General features: G+C 43.8%; 1 protein-coding gene across 2 annotated transcripts in view; it reads right to left on the bottom strand.

The window, feature by feature from the left end:
* TTYH2 (tweety family member 2) overlaps positions 1 to 13,768 on the bottom strand; it is a 90,307-nt gene extending 76,539 nt beyond the window's left edge. Inside the window, exon 1 of one of the 2 annotated variants that reach the window (XM_061615705.1) lies at positions 13,342 to 13,768. In XM_061615705.1, the coding sequence (XP_061471689.1) occupies positions 13,342 to 13,473 (132 nt within the window). In that variant the 5' untranslated portion in view covers positions 13,474 to 13,768. The remainder of the gene's footprint in view (positions 1 to 13,341) is intronic. The other variant, XM_061615706.1, reaches the window with a different exon arrangement.
* Positions 13,769 to 14,388: the final 620 nt, after the last annotated feature.

Below are 14,388 nucleotides of genomic sequence, written 5' to 3'. Positions count from 1 at the left end.
TTACCTCAGGCCATGCTGACTGATCTGAGATTTGAACTAAGACTTCCCAATTCATAACTCACATGCTTAACCACTACGCTCCACTGATTGTTAACTATGGTGTATGGAATTAATTAAAATTCAGGGCAGTTAAGAGCACAGTTAGCCCATAAACAATTTTTACATACATATGCATACACAAATATACAGTTGGCTGTGAGGGGGAAACGTATTAACTGACACATCAAGGCAATTCAAGCAGAAGAGTATTGCACACTCTTTCATTGAATAAAGCTTTATTAATCCCACTCACTTCAGAGGCGGTGTGGGGCTGCTTTTCATCAACCAAGCCTGGAAACAGTAAGGGTCTTGTAGAGGAGAGGGGCTAAACATGAGCCCCCAAAAGGGAGGGGATTGTTTTTTAAAGATTCACAAGGAGTGCTTCAGGCACAGAACAGCTTCTCCAGGCCTATTTCCAGCAGCTGTCAAGAGGCGCCTCTTCCACTGGGACAGAAGGATGCTTTGTCAGATTGGGTTAAGATCAGGGTCTCCCATCAGCAGGTTTAAACCAGAGCTGGAGCAGAGGGGTGAAGAGAGGCACAGACCATTAAGACCCACAGCCATACAATGTCACTTGAAAGCAAAAGCCCTGGTTCCAATTATGTGGAAAGTCAAATGAGAGACTGCATGATAAAGGAGTTTGCAAGGTCATACTTGGGAAGAACAGGGCATTTTTTCACAGCTCCACAGCTTCAACAGCAAACAAATAGCAAGTATGTATTAACAGAGAGAGCCTCATGTGCCAAGGAAGACCTTTAACTTGAAATGACAGAAGAACAAAGGCAGGTCTTGCTCAGTGTGATATTTCTATGCCTCAGGAGCAAAAACCTCCAAGAACTTGTAATCTTGTGGCATCTTCCTCTGATCCAAATCATTCATCTCCTCCCCTTTCTCCAGCAGACTTTTAAAACCACAATTTAAAAAGAAAATAAAAGGGGGAGGGAGGGAATCCAAAGATAAAAACGGTGTGTTTATCTTCTTCTGCAAAGAGCATTTCAAGGGGACAATGACTATTCTATAGCCTAGTAATTGACAATCCAGATTATGTTATTTAGAATAAAACATGGATTAATATAGCATTATGGGAAAGTTTCTACAAAACATTCTGAAAGGGGAGGGAAACAGAAACATACCATCCTTTTATTCACATTTTAAATTTGAAAAGGAACCAAACAAAATGTGCTAGGCTCATCTTGTATCCCAAGCTCTCTGCTTTTTGTCCAGAAGGGGAAGAAAGATTTGCTTTGGCAAAGTGATTTTTAAACATCACAGGAGCAGATATGTAGCAGAGGTTGCTTATTCTTTAAAGAGGCAGTGGTCAAAAGATTAGAGATATTCTGTCAAGCTGAGGATGGCTGCCATCACACTATAACCAGAGATCATAAACAGAGGGCACTTAATTATTCCACCATCAATACACAGAACGTTATCTTCTCCATACTGGGGTGTGGGGGGAGGAGAGGGGAGATTCACATCAGTAGAAGATGAAAGGAATGATGATCATGAAAGAAGCCTATGTAGAAAATTGGAGCCATAGTACATTGGTTACAATTTGTAAGAGAAGCATTGTTAACCACCACAGAAACTTCCACAGGTCATTCAGGAAAAGGGGCTACTCATATCTTGATTACGAGGAATGTAAAATAAGGTCCTGCCAGCAGAGAAGTGGCAGGCAAGGAAAGGGCTAAGCATGCCATGAGCCCCATTCCGCATCAACCCCTTTGGAAGTGCATTGCTAAAAGAAAAAACAAAGCATTGAGGGTCTCCTGCCCTAAGTAAATCAATTGGAAATTTTAACTTTTGCATATAGTTCAACAAGAAACAGCGTCTGACAGAGGTGGGAACCCAATGAGTGTGCATGGGACGAGACAGAGGCATTAAAGTGTCTTGTGTTTAGAAAGCTCCAGGATTTGACTGCACAGCAATTGGTGGAGTACTGAGATATGCTGGAGGACAAAGCTCTTAAATTCAGCCGTGCACATCATCCAGACACATTGCCTTACAGTATGCAGTAGCTTGCCACAATCAGAACAGCAAGCAGAAGATGCTGCAGTCATGTGATCTAGTGCCTTTATTGGCAATAGACCCCCACAGCCAGTTATTCTGTGCCTGCAATGAAAGCATTCAGTACACGTTTCATCACCACCAGGTGCCCTTGGGAATGAAGGATTAACATCAGGAAACCCCCAGAGTGAACAGCTGTGCCATGCTCCACAGTCCACTTCCCTGCTGGCACAAATAATTCCAAGCAATGCCAAGTTTGCAAGAGGCAACGGTCCACAGCCTGGGCTGTATCTGCTCCCACTTGGGCCATTTCCAATCCTGAGCTCAGAGCAGCATTTCACAAAGGGGTGTGTGTGTGGGAGGAGAAACAGGAGAAGGAAGAAATAATTCTATCCACTTCCTTTCCCAACTGCCAACTATAGGACTGATAAATGGCCGCTCAGTTTCATCTTGGCACAACGCCTCATCCTCCATTCTCCAATGCAACTACTATCTACCATCAAGCAGAGAAAGCCATGTGGCATGCCTCTCTGTCCACACGTGAAACCCTTGTCTTTGGAATGGTTGCCACATGTAGTCCCAAATCACAGTAACTTGGTGTCTTGATTTGTTACCTTCCTGTCCTGGCAAGGATGTGCTGAACTCACTTAATTTTCTCAGCAGTTTTGAACCATCAGCTTTCCCTTTCTTGTCCCTTACTTACTCACCATCTCAATTGTCACCTTATTCTTTAAATGCCACACAACGATAGATTTTCTGCAGCTCACATATGCTGCAGGAATGACAGCAGAAGGGGGTAGGGAGCAGAATCAGAACTGCTCTAAAACAATCCCGAGAAATCAGCTGCAAGGTTAGTGGGAAAACTGACAGTGGGGATAATTTCACAATGATACTCAACAGCTTCCCTCATGAGCACATTGTTCTCGTTCACACATAGTGGCTTAGCGTGAATGAACACATGTGTGGGCTTGAAGAGAAGAGATTGCAGCCACTTTGCTCCTTCTTGGTCGTTCTGATGCCGTGCTGAGTTAAGTCGTGGTTTGGCTTACCATGTTGTCTGAATCCTGGCTCATGGTTTAGTTTTCCCAGACAAACAATAAACTGCAAACCAGAGGACAAACCATAGTTACAGCTTGTGGTTTGTCTGGAGAGAGCTAAAAGAAGAGCCACAGTTCAGATGACCTAAGCCAAACCATGGTGTAGCTCAGCATAGCAGCAGAACAACTGGGGAGGAGCAAAGCAGTTGTTATCTCCTTTCCGGGAGCACGCATGTTTGCTTCTTTGTGCTAAAGCCGTGGTTTGGCTTAGTATTATGTGCTAACTGGGCCACTGGCTTCTAAGAGAATGAAAAGCTGCAATGTTTGGAATTCCAAACATCCTGTTTGAGGACCTGCAAGTTTTGTGACTAGACCAGCCTTTCCCAACTAGTGGGCTACCAGATGTTGTTGGACCACAGCTCCCATCAGCCTCAGCCAGCATTGCCAATGGTCAGGAAAGATGGGAATTGTGGTCCAACAACATCTGGAGGCCCACTAGTTGGGAAACGCTGGACTAGACCAACAGAATTCTGCAATTAGAACAAAACTGAAGATTCAGGTTTAGTCAACTATGGTGTGCCGAAAATGGAGCAACTGTGACAGAAATGTGTAATTCAATAAGGACTGGAAAGATCTTGGATATGCAGCCTCCATGGTGCTTAAAAATAAACCAATAGAAAGAAACCCTGTGGCCCTCCCGATGCTGCTGATTGGCCTTTGGCCAATCTTCCCAATGGATCTGCACAGCCACGGTGTCTAGAGAGTTTTAACAAGTCCAGGTTCTGAGGATTCAGACAAAATTAATCCTGGATTAAGTTGTGCGGCATAATTATAAGTGTGTAGTTTTCAACTGGAAAAAAGGAGATCCTCATTTTTTTATGTCAAGGTATGGTGTACTTTGGAATATGTGCTCCCAAGCCAAAACCCCTGAGCATATATGTAAAAATAAGATTTTCCCCTCAACATGCATCACTTTACATTTGTTTGCATTGAATTACATTTGTCATTTTACCACCAATTCACTCAGTTTGGAGAGATCATTTTGGAGCTCTTTTCAATCCCTTTTTGTTTCAATGGCCCTGGACAATTTAGTATCATCAGCAAACTTGGCCACCTCGTTGCTCACCCTCAAACTCTAGAAAGTTTATGAACAAGTTAAAAAGCACAGGTCCCAATACGGATCCTTGGGGGATTTGCACCTACATCCCTCCACTGGGAGTAGTATCTATTTATTCCTACTCTCTGCTTTCTGTTTTCTAGCCAGTTCCTGATCCACAAGGGAACCTCTTCTCTTATTCCATGACTGCTAAGCTTACTCAGAAATCTTTGGTGAGGTACCTTGTCAAAAGCTTTTTGAAAGTCCAAGTACACTATGTCCACTCGATCACCTCTATTAATACGCTTGTTGACACTCTTGAAGAACTTTAATAGGTTAGTGAGACAGGATGTACCCTTGCAGAAGTCACACTGGTTTTGCTTCAGCAAGCCTTTTTCTTCTATATGCTTTGTTATTTTATCTTTAACAATATTTTCCACCAGTTTTCCCAGAGCATATGTTAAGCTAACTGGCCTGTCACTTCCAGGATCCCCCCCACTCTGGAACCCTTTTTTAAAACTGTGTTACACTGGCCACTCTGGAGGAAGATCTTAAGGACAAGTTACATATTTTATTAGAAGACCAGCAATTTCACATTCAAATTCTTTGAGAACTCTCAGGTGGATGCCATCTGGGCCCAGAAAAGGCTCCAAGACATTATCTGAATAGTGACACAAAAGTTTTTCTTGCAAACTGAAGTATAAATGCTTAAGCCTTGCAGATGTTTTCAAATTACAACTTTGCTTCTTCTGTACTTCAGTGCAGCTGAATTGAATGTGCAAGTGAAGACAAAGAGGACGCCTTACTAGAATTGCATGACACCAAAATGGCCAAGCATCTCAGAACAGGTAACATGAAGAGCATAAAGTATTCTAGTTTTAATCTGGCCTTCCCTCACTGTTGGTTCAGAGACAGATTTGTATCATTATCCTCACATTTTTGTTGCAGTTTCACAGAGCATAATTCTTAAAATTCTCACCTTAAATCAGGAGTAGCCAACCTGGTGCCCTCCAGATGTTTTTGGACTCCAACTCCTATCAGTCCCAGCCAGCATGGCTAATGATCAAGGATGATGGGAACTGTGGTCCAACATCATCTGAAGGTCTCTCGCTCTCTTAAATGCCCACTAACTTAAACTAAAAATTAAAAAAGAAAATCCAGAAACTCATGCTATTTGAGACTACCTTGAACTTTGGACTCCAGATTTTTGAATACAGCAGAAAGGTTCAAACCAGGCCACAAAGGAAGAGTAGAGACAGCTAGCACAGGATTGCAGGGACCGCATCAGGAATGCTAAAGCTGAGAATGATCTGAGGTTAGCGAGGGATGCAAAAAGCAACAAAAAAAGCTTTCTTCAGACAGAGAAAAAAAATGGTGGTACAGCTACTCAATGAGGATGGCAAAGATAACAGATGACAAAAAAAATGGCAAAAGTGCTTAATTCCTACTTTGGCTCAGTCTTCTCCCAAGAGAGTCTATGACCCCCATGAGAAACGTGAAGTTGAAGGGGCAGGATTGCAGCTTGAGATAGATAGACAAATGGTCAAAGAATACTCTAGGGTCAGATGAACTACATCCTGGAGTAATGAAGGAACTGGCTGAAGAGCTCTCGGAACCACCGTTATCTTTGTGAAATCATGGACGATGGATAAAGTGGTGGATGATTGGAGGAGGGCTAATCTTGTCCCTATTTTCAAAAAGGGCAAAAAGGAGGAACCTCGGAACTACAGACCAGTCAGCCTGACATCAATCCCTGGGAAAATTCTGGAGCAGATTATAAAGCTGTCAATCTGCAAGCACCTTGAAAACAATGCAGGGATTACTAGAAGCCAACATGGATTTATCAAGAACAACCCCTGCCAGACTGATCTTATCTTATTTTTTGAACAGGTAACCTCCCTCATAGACTGTGGGAATGCTGTGGACATAATATAACTTGACTTCAGCAAAGCTTTTTACAAAGTGCCCCTTGATATTCTGATTAGCTAACTAGCTAAATGTGGGCTGCAAGGAACAACTATCAGATGGATCCACAGTTGGCTACAGAATCGTACTTATCAAGAGGTAATGAGCAGGGTACTGCAGGGCTTGGTCCTGGATTCAGTGCTCTTTAACATTTTTATTAATGACTTGGATGAGGTGCAGGGAATTCTTATCAAATTTGCAGATGATACAAAATTGGGAGGGATAGCTAACACTTTGGAAGACAGAAACAAAATTCAGAGTAATCTTGATAAGCTGGAGCATTGGGCTGAAAGAACAGAATGAAATTTAATAGGGATAAGTGCAAAAGTCTACACCTAGGAAAAAGAAACCAAATACACAGTTATAAGATGAGGGATACTTGGCTCAGCAATACTACATGCAAGAAAGATCTTGAAATTGTTGTTGATCACAAGTGGAACATGAGCCAACAGTGTTATGTGGCTGCAAAAAGGTATAGTAAATGCTATTTTAGGCTACATTAACAGAAGTATAGTTTCCAAATCACATGAAGTACTTTCTATTCGGCACTGAGTAGGCCTCATCTTGAGTACTGCATCCACTTCTGGACACCGCATTTTAAGAAGGATGCAGACAAACTGGAACAGGTTTAGAGGAGGGCAACGAAGATGATCAGGGGACTGGAAACAAAGCCCTATGAAGAGAGACTGAAAGAATTAGGTATGTTTAGCCTTGAGAAAAGAAGACTGAGGGGAGATATGATGATCGCACTCTTCAAGTACCTGAAAGGCTGTCACAAAAGGAGGGCCAGGATCTCTTCTTGATTGCCCCAGACTTCAGGACATGGAATAATAGGCTCAAGTAGCAGGAAGCCAGATTTTGGCTGAACTCCAGGGAAATCTTCCTGTTAGAGCAGTTCGACAATGGAACCAATTACCTAGGGAGGTGATGGACTCTACAACACTGGGGGCATTCAAGAGGCAAGTGGACAGCCACTCGCTGGGTATGGTTTAACTTGGATCCCTGCATTGAGCAGGAGGTTGCACCTGATGGCCTTATAGGCCCCTTCCAACTCTACTATTCTATGATTCCATCATGTTATTTCACAACTCATTTATATAATATCTGTCCATGCATCTGACAGCAAAATGGCAGGAGCCAGCAGCACTTATCCCATGGAGGCTTCACATTAGCCACTTAATGAAGACATGACCATCTCCCACTTTCTGCTTATAAACAACCAGCATTACCTTAAGCAGCAATGAGATGCAGCAATGAACAGGTCTCTCATGGGATGTTGACAAGTAATTCCATCCCATCCAAATGCGTTTCACTCCACAAAGGCATCAGGCATCTTAAAACAGGTCATGATTTATCCTGGGATTACAACAACTTGTCACATGCTCCTTCAGCACAATGAGTCCAGGAGAGCCCAACTACTCCCTCAGCCAGCAAAAGCAAGCTTCCATTTATTTTCTTCTGGGTAGAGCACACTGACGCCCAGCTGTCCCAAAGCCCAAACTAGGCCCCTACCAGCCTGGCTTTTACACTCTGGAAATGATAGCATGGACCAAAACTAGGATGTTTCACAGCAATGAGCTGAATTACAACAGGAACATCTTGAGAGAGAGAGAGACAGACAGAGAGAGAATGAATGAACGAATATCATATTTGCCTGGGGCAGCTAAACACTAAATAGTCGGGCAGCAACTTAGAAGACTAAACAAATTTATTACGGCATAAGCTTTTGTGGGCCAGGGTCCATTTCTGATACATAACGTGTTACAGTCAAATGTAGATATCCTTGAAGAGAGGCAAAGAAGCAGGGGTGAGGTGGGTAGAGGGAAGAGATGTTATTATAAAGCGAAGCTAGAAGGCTCAATAATGCAAAATGAGAGGTATGTCACAGTCCACCATAGGCCATTAGCCCAAATAAGGCTTTTCCAAACGCATCATCGAGGATCTACAGCCAACCCTGGGAGATGATCCTTCTGTCTCATAAAATATAGAAGGAAGGGCCTGGCTGGCTTTGTTTATAGACAACCCCCCCCCCCAAAAAAAAACTCTGAAAGCAACAACTCACAAGAAGCAACAGATCACCCATTAGGAATACAAACCAAGAAACTACTGCCCCCCTCCCCCTCAAACAAATCCCTGTGGTAACTCTGCCCTCCCCTCCATATCTATGAAAGAGACAGTTATCATGAGACCCACTATCAGTCTTCCCATCCAGGGTTCATTTACCTCCATACATTTGAACAAGATGTATGCCATCACAACCAGCAGCACTACTTTTGTAACAGGATGTGTGCCAGCAATGCCCTTCTGCCATTTACATTGCTCCTACATGACTCCCTGTACAGAAGAATGAATGGACCCAAATCAGACATTAAAAACTGTTAACATCCAGAAACTCATGAGGGAAAAAAATCACATTTTCCTGGGCATTCAACAAAATCCTTGGCAGACTTCAGCAAAAAGGTTTGAAAGGAGATTCCAACACGAAGCTGCCAAGCTAGTATTTGCTAATTCTATGCTTTCAGACGTAGGCTCAAGAGAGAATGGGTCAAGACTGGCTGCAGTTAAATGCCATCCCCCTCTCTCTTTCCTCTACAGGTCTGTCAATACCATTACCCACTTATGCCAAGAGCTAGCACTGCAGACGGCAAATCAGAGATGTGCATGTCTCGGCCACACAGGGAATTACTTGAAGTCCTAGATTCAATTAACCCAGTTTGGATTAATCATTTCTGCCAACATAACTGGGAAGCTTTCACTCACACATAGCCAAACCTCAAGCAGACACAGCTTTTTGAAATATGCAACCAGAGGAGGTACAGCTTGAACTACACAGTGAATAAAAAATTAAAACAATACCACAGTGGAACACAACCACCTTTCAAGGTGGAAGGTCGCATCTGACCAATGCGATGCACAAAAAGAGCATAAGTGGACGTCTACGCAGGTAAGCATTCGAGACCTGCATGAGCAGTTTCCAAGGGCACAAAAGATGTTTCTCTATAGGAATCACCAATTTATCAAGGTTTTCCTGACAAAGTTAATAAGAAAAGGGAAAAGAGGGTTAACTGCTTAGATGACTCTTTCTTTTTAAGATGCCAATCCAACAGTACAAAATACATGTATCAAATGTATTCTCTCTGATAAGGAAAACACACACATATAGAGATTCATGCTTTTCTCTTCCAACTGCATTGACCGGTGAGTGGAAACTGATTAGGTGTTGAGTCGCTGCTTGCAAGGTTTTTATAAATAAATAATAAATAAATCAATGGAAAAAGTAACCATTTGCAAATGTGTACACCCTTTATTTTTTTGCGGGGGGGGGCTTGGGTAATTAATGCCCATTTACTAACCATAACATAAGAAACAGTGATTAGATGCAGAAATAACAAAGTAAAACATGAATAAGACAAGCCATACGAGAGGAAAAATGGCAAAATACAGCAGAAGGTATAGAGACCAGAACTTCTGATGATTTCTGCTAAGCATTTGCCAATCCAGTTCTTAAAGCAGGGGTGGGAAACTTTCAGCCTCCAGGCCAATCATATCCCTTCATTGGGTCCCATTTGGCCTCCGAAGCCATTTTCTCCAATGTGCAATGTCAACTGATGCAAGAGAGGACAGGGTTTAAACCTGCACTGGCTGCATGATCCTGTTCCCAGCAAAGAACAAGACCGTGCAGCCAAGGCTGCAGGATTTAATCCCCACTCATCAGCTGAGTAGAGATGAAAGCCCTGTGCAAAAATGCCCGTTGAAGCATCTTTTGAGCGCAAGCTTGTTCAAAGGGGCATTTGCAAAGGCTTTAAGATAGCTCCTGTGCTCCTATTTGCTCAAATTGGAGCACAGGAGTGGTGTTTGAGCCTTTTTTAAGTCTCCTGGCGCTTTCCTTCTAAGTCTCCTGCGATCAGGGACTTGAAGGGGGAGTGAGAGACACTTGCAAAAGCCTCTTCCAAGTATCCTTATACTTTCATTTTAAGTGTCCAACTTGGACGAAGCTTTTGCAAGTCTCTCACCATTTCCCTTTCCAGATCTCAGAGACTTAAAAGTGAAGCATAAGGGATTTTGACAGGTGGGTGACCCCATCCACCTGTCAATTATGCAATGTCATAATGACATTATGTTATTGATTGGTGGGCATTCCTGTTCACCTGTCAATTTGGCCCATGAGGCAGATTCTGATAAGGATGTGCCCTGTAGAGCCAAAAAAGTTCCCCTCCCCTGTCTTAAAGTGACACCAGAGGCACTGTCTAGCAGCATGAATGGTCAGATATTTCATAAGATTTTTCAGTACTGCATCCTTTTTTGTCCTTCAAAAAACAAAATGAAAGTATATCCAGAGCGGCAGGAGTTAAGTGTTCAGTATGTAAATTGCACTTCCACCAGCTGTGTATAATCCAAAGGTTAATCTATTATTTCATTCAGTGACAATCTGAATGCATTAGGTAAAACTGAACTGAAATCCTACAATAATGCGCTATGTATTCATAAAGAACTATTAGAATAGGAAGTGTTACTACCTGACAAACTAGGACTAATTAATCAAAGTTTTCCACGTACTGGAGAGGTTAAAAAAACACCCTTGGTAAATATTATTCAAAACCTGTCTCATATATTTAAGAGAATAACTTTTACAGAGCCAATTATGTTAGAAACTTAGAAGGCTTTACACAGAACACTCCTTCAGGCAGAACTGCATCTAAGCCAGAGGTGGGCAAACTTCAAGCTTGAGCCTGAAGGAGGTACCAGGGGATGAACTTCTATGACCTTTCCTCTAGTTCTCATGAATAGAGCACCTTTCATACAAAGCATACCACTTCTGCTTTGCTAGCCAATATTCTAACAAACTGACAGCAATAACTCAAGTTACAAAAAAGTTGTGCACAGCCTTAATAATCTTCACTGCAGTTACAATGAACTGACTGACATACATTGGGATCTGTTTGGCTCCATGGCTAAAATGATGAGAGAATCAGACAGCCTCTACAAGATTGGAGAGAGAATGCAAATGATTCATACGTTTGCTGCTTTCGGAACTAATTAAGGGGACATTTACACAACTGCATAACAGCCCTTGGTTATTAACAGTAATTTTTAATAACTACCAGTTATAAATAGCCAGGGTAAGAAAATATCCCTTAGTGGCCAGGCAACACATCAAAGGTCAAAGTCAGCACTTAGCATTGTTATCACTGGTTAAGCAATCATGCAAGGACTCCTCAATTCAAGTGCCACAGTAAGGGTCAAGCTTCTGAAGGGATAGTCAGCATCTATATGCACAACTTCCCGCCAATAAAATGACACCAGTTAAACACCTAAAACATAACTTCAAGCAGAGCACAGAAGTGACCACTGGTAAGTGGGCCTAAGGTGAGGTTCAGGATGTAAAGCCACTCAATTTATTTTTACTTTAGATAATGCTTCTTTCTTCAGACAAGTTGCGACAGCCCCTGGTCTTCCTGCTTCCTTTTCTTGAATTAGCACACAGCCACCTTCAAAAGAAACATTTGTTTCCTAGAGCATCAGCCTGGGAAGACAACCCAGGTTCAATCCCCCAACTCAGCCATGGAAGTTCTCATTGAATGAACTTTCGATGGCCATCAGTCAGCAATCATCTCTCATCCTAAGCAAGGGGCTCCATGCGAGTGATAAAATGGAGGAGGCCGAACCATGCAGGTTGACTTGAGTTTGCAGCAGGGGGATAGAAATAGTATATATAAAAACATAGAGAAATGAAGAACTCTGCCACATCCTTGCAAAACCAAACCAGTACATGGGCAGCAAAGGAAACAGAATTGGCCCCAAACAGAGATAACAATACACCAAAGTACATCCTGAATGGCCAGTGGCATATCAGAAGCATACAGCTAATCATATCACACATTGATTACACATGGATGAGAATATGCAGGAGATTCGCAAGGGGGGGATTGACAGTGGATTCAGCTATCTGAAGAGCAAACAAGGAAGGTTTCCCTGCGTATCATACATGCAAACCAGAGACTGTGTTTAGATTTGCACCTTGAGAGAGGGGTGTGTGTACTTTGTGGGTCTGGGGAAGATGGGGAAAAGGGGTGGAGTCCAGTTTCAGGAAAGCCAATGGATAACCTTGCTGCCTTCACGTGCGCAAGATCAGACCAAAACATAACCTTCAGTCAAGAATGATGTCATAGACAACTACTGTTTAAAAGATTTACAAAGTTCAAATGACAACACTCATTATCAAATGCATTTGTCTATTTTCATGTGCAATTCAGGTCAATTCCTCCAAAAATTGAGGGACTTGGGAATGATAAAATGCTACACAGCTTAACATTTAAAATCCGAGCCTCTGAATTTGCCCCACAACACCCCAATAACAAGCCCAGAGGACTCAGGAGCTTGTACAGTACTTTTTTTCAGGGTGGCGCTAACAGAGGTTTGCCTTATTATTAAGCGATTGGCTAGGATATCGCAAACCGGGTCAACAGAGGCACTGCAGGAGTCTGGTTTGTTCTACTCCGAGGAGTAGAGGCGAGGCGAGGCGAGGCGAGGCAAGGAATGACTGACACTTGGCTACCAGGCTGGCATGGACCGCTACCAGCTGAGGACGAGATATCACGAGACGGTACATGGAAACGTGTGAAGGAGCGTAAGGCAACTACCCACGAGGATTTCATCACCCCGCAAAACGCAGAGAAGGCACCCGGGGGGCTGTAACAAAGGGCCATCGCACAGAAGCCATGCAGTTGGAAAGCCCGTTCTACTACAGGACGCGTTTTCTGGAGAGCGGGTATTTTATGGAAAACCGAAACGGACGGGCAAAGCCACGCAGGATCTCGATCTCTCTCTGCTTGCCCGAACGAACCACGCGGGGTTCCCACTGCAGGACCTGGCAACTGCACGAGATCTCAAGGGCGGGGACCACCAGCCAGCCCATTCCAGCGTAGGCAACGGGACGCAGAGCCGTAGGACACACTCGGACGGATCCGAACGCTCGAGCCCGAGGGAAGAGCTCCCGCAGCCTACGGGGGAGGGGGGGCGAAGGGCTTGTAGCGAAGGCAGCGCAAAGCGTGGCGTGCAAGGTCAGTCCCATTTAGGCTCCTTCTCGGAAGAAGGGCGGGCCATACATTTAACAAATAAAAAATACAGTTGGGACGGGGCCGTTGCGCGGGAATTCAGTGGCTCCGGGCGAAACGTGCACGGAGCGAGCGAAAAGCGCACCTGCTGGTAGTCGGCGTCCCTCGGGCGGAAGGCGCTGGAGACGGGTTGCAGGCTGAAGCTCAAATGGGGGAGCCCGTGCAGCCAGGATGCCCACCAGGGCGCCATGTATTCGGCCCGCGCCGCCGGCAACATTTCTCCTGCTCGTGCCGCAGTTTCCCCCCAGCACCCGAGCCAACCGGCCACGCACTCCCTCCTGCTCCAACTGCGTCCCCTCGGCACGCCGACCGGAGCCCGGCCTCCTTCGCCGCCGCCTCGCTGAGCTCACTCCTCAGAGCCCGCCCCCTTCTTTTCTCTGAGAGCAGGAGAGGGAGAAGGGGGTGCGACGAGGTGAGGCAAGGCGGGGCTGGGGGCGCGAACCCTTCCATTACAATCGCCTTCCATGACGGGGACTGACGACGCCCCCTGCGGGATCCATAAGACTTACGAAGGAGCTTGCTAGAGATTCTCACCACTGGTCGTTCGCTCTTTTACCCTGCTATGCTTTGTCAATCATAAGGGAGGGGGGCGCATCTTTGAATTGTATGCAAATATGATTCAATAATTGACTTACGTTCTTTTCTTAATACCGTCTCCAGCAGAGATAAAACATCTACAATGGAAAGGGCCCCCCAGCAATGGAATGTTCCCTCCATGAAGATACGCCTGGCACAAACTTTTCTCTTAAGGATTATCTTAAACCTTTTTTAAAAATTCAGTTAGGCATTTAAAAACAGTTTTACTACTTTAAATATTTTAAACTGCCCTGTGGTTTTTTGCACGTTTAATCTGCTGCCTGTACTGTTTATTGTTTTTATTTTTTTATAACCCTACTTGAAATCTTTCATAAAATGCAGCATATAAATGTTTTAAATGTATCTCTGGTTAAAAATCTTTTCTACCATGCCTTTAGTTTAACCCTTTCATTGTCAGCAGGGTTTATTCTAACGGGCAGCTAGACATATTTTCTGCAGTGTGAAATATGTATTTGTTCAGTTGGGCATATGGGATTTAATAAGCAGCTAGGCAGTTTCTAAAAAAGAAATAGATAAGAAAGAATAACAAGAAGGA

This window comes from Rhineura floridana, chromosome 3 (genome assembly GCF_030035675.1).
Source record: "Rhineura floridana isolate rRhiFlo1 chromosome 3, rRhiFlo1.hap2, whole genome shotgun sequence".
Classification (NCBI taxonomy): Eukaryota; Metazoa; Chordata; class Lepidosauria; order Squamata; family Rhineuridae; genus Rhineura; species Rhineura floridana.
This window is presented reverse-complemented; position numbering and strand designations above follow the sequence as displayed.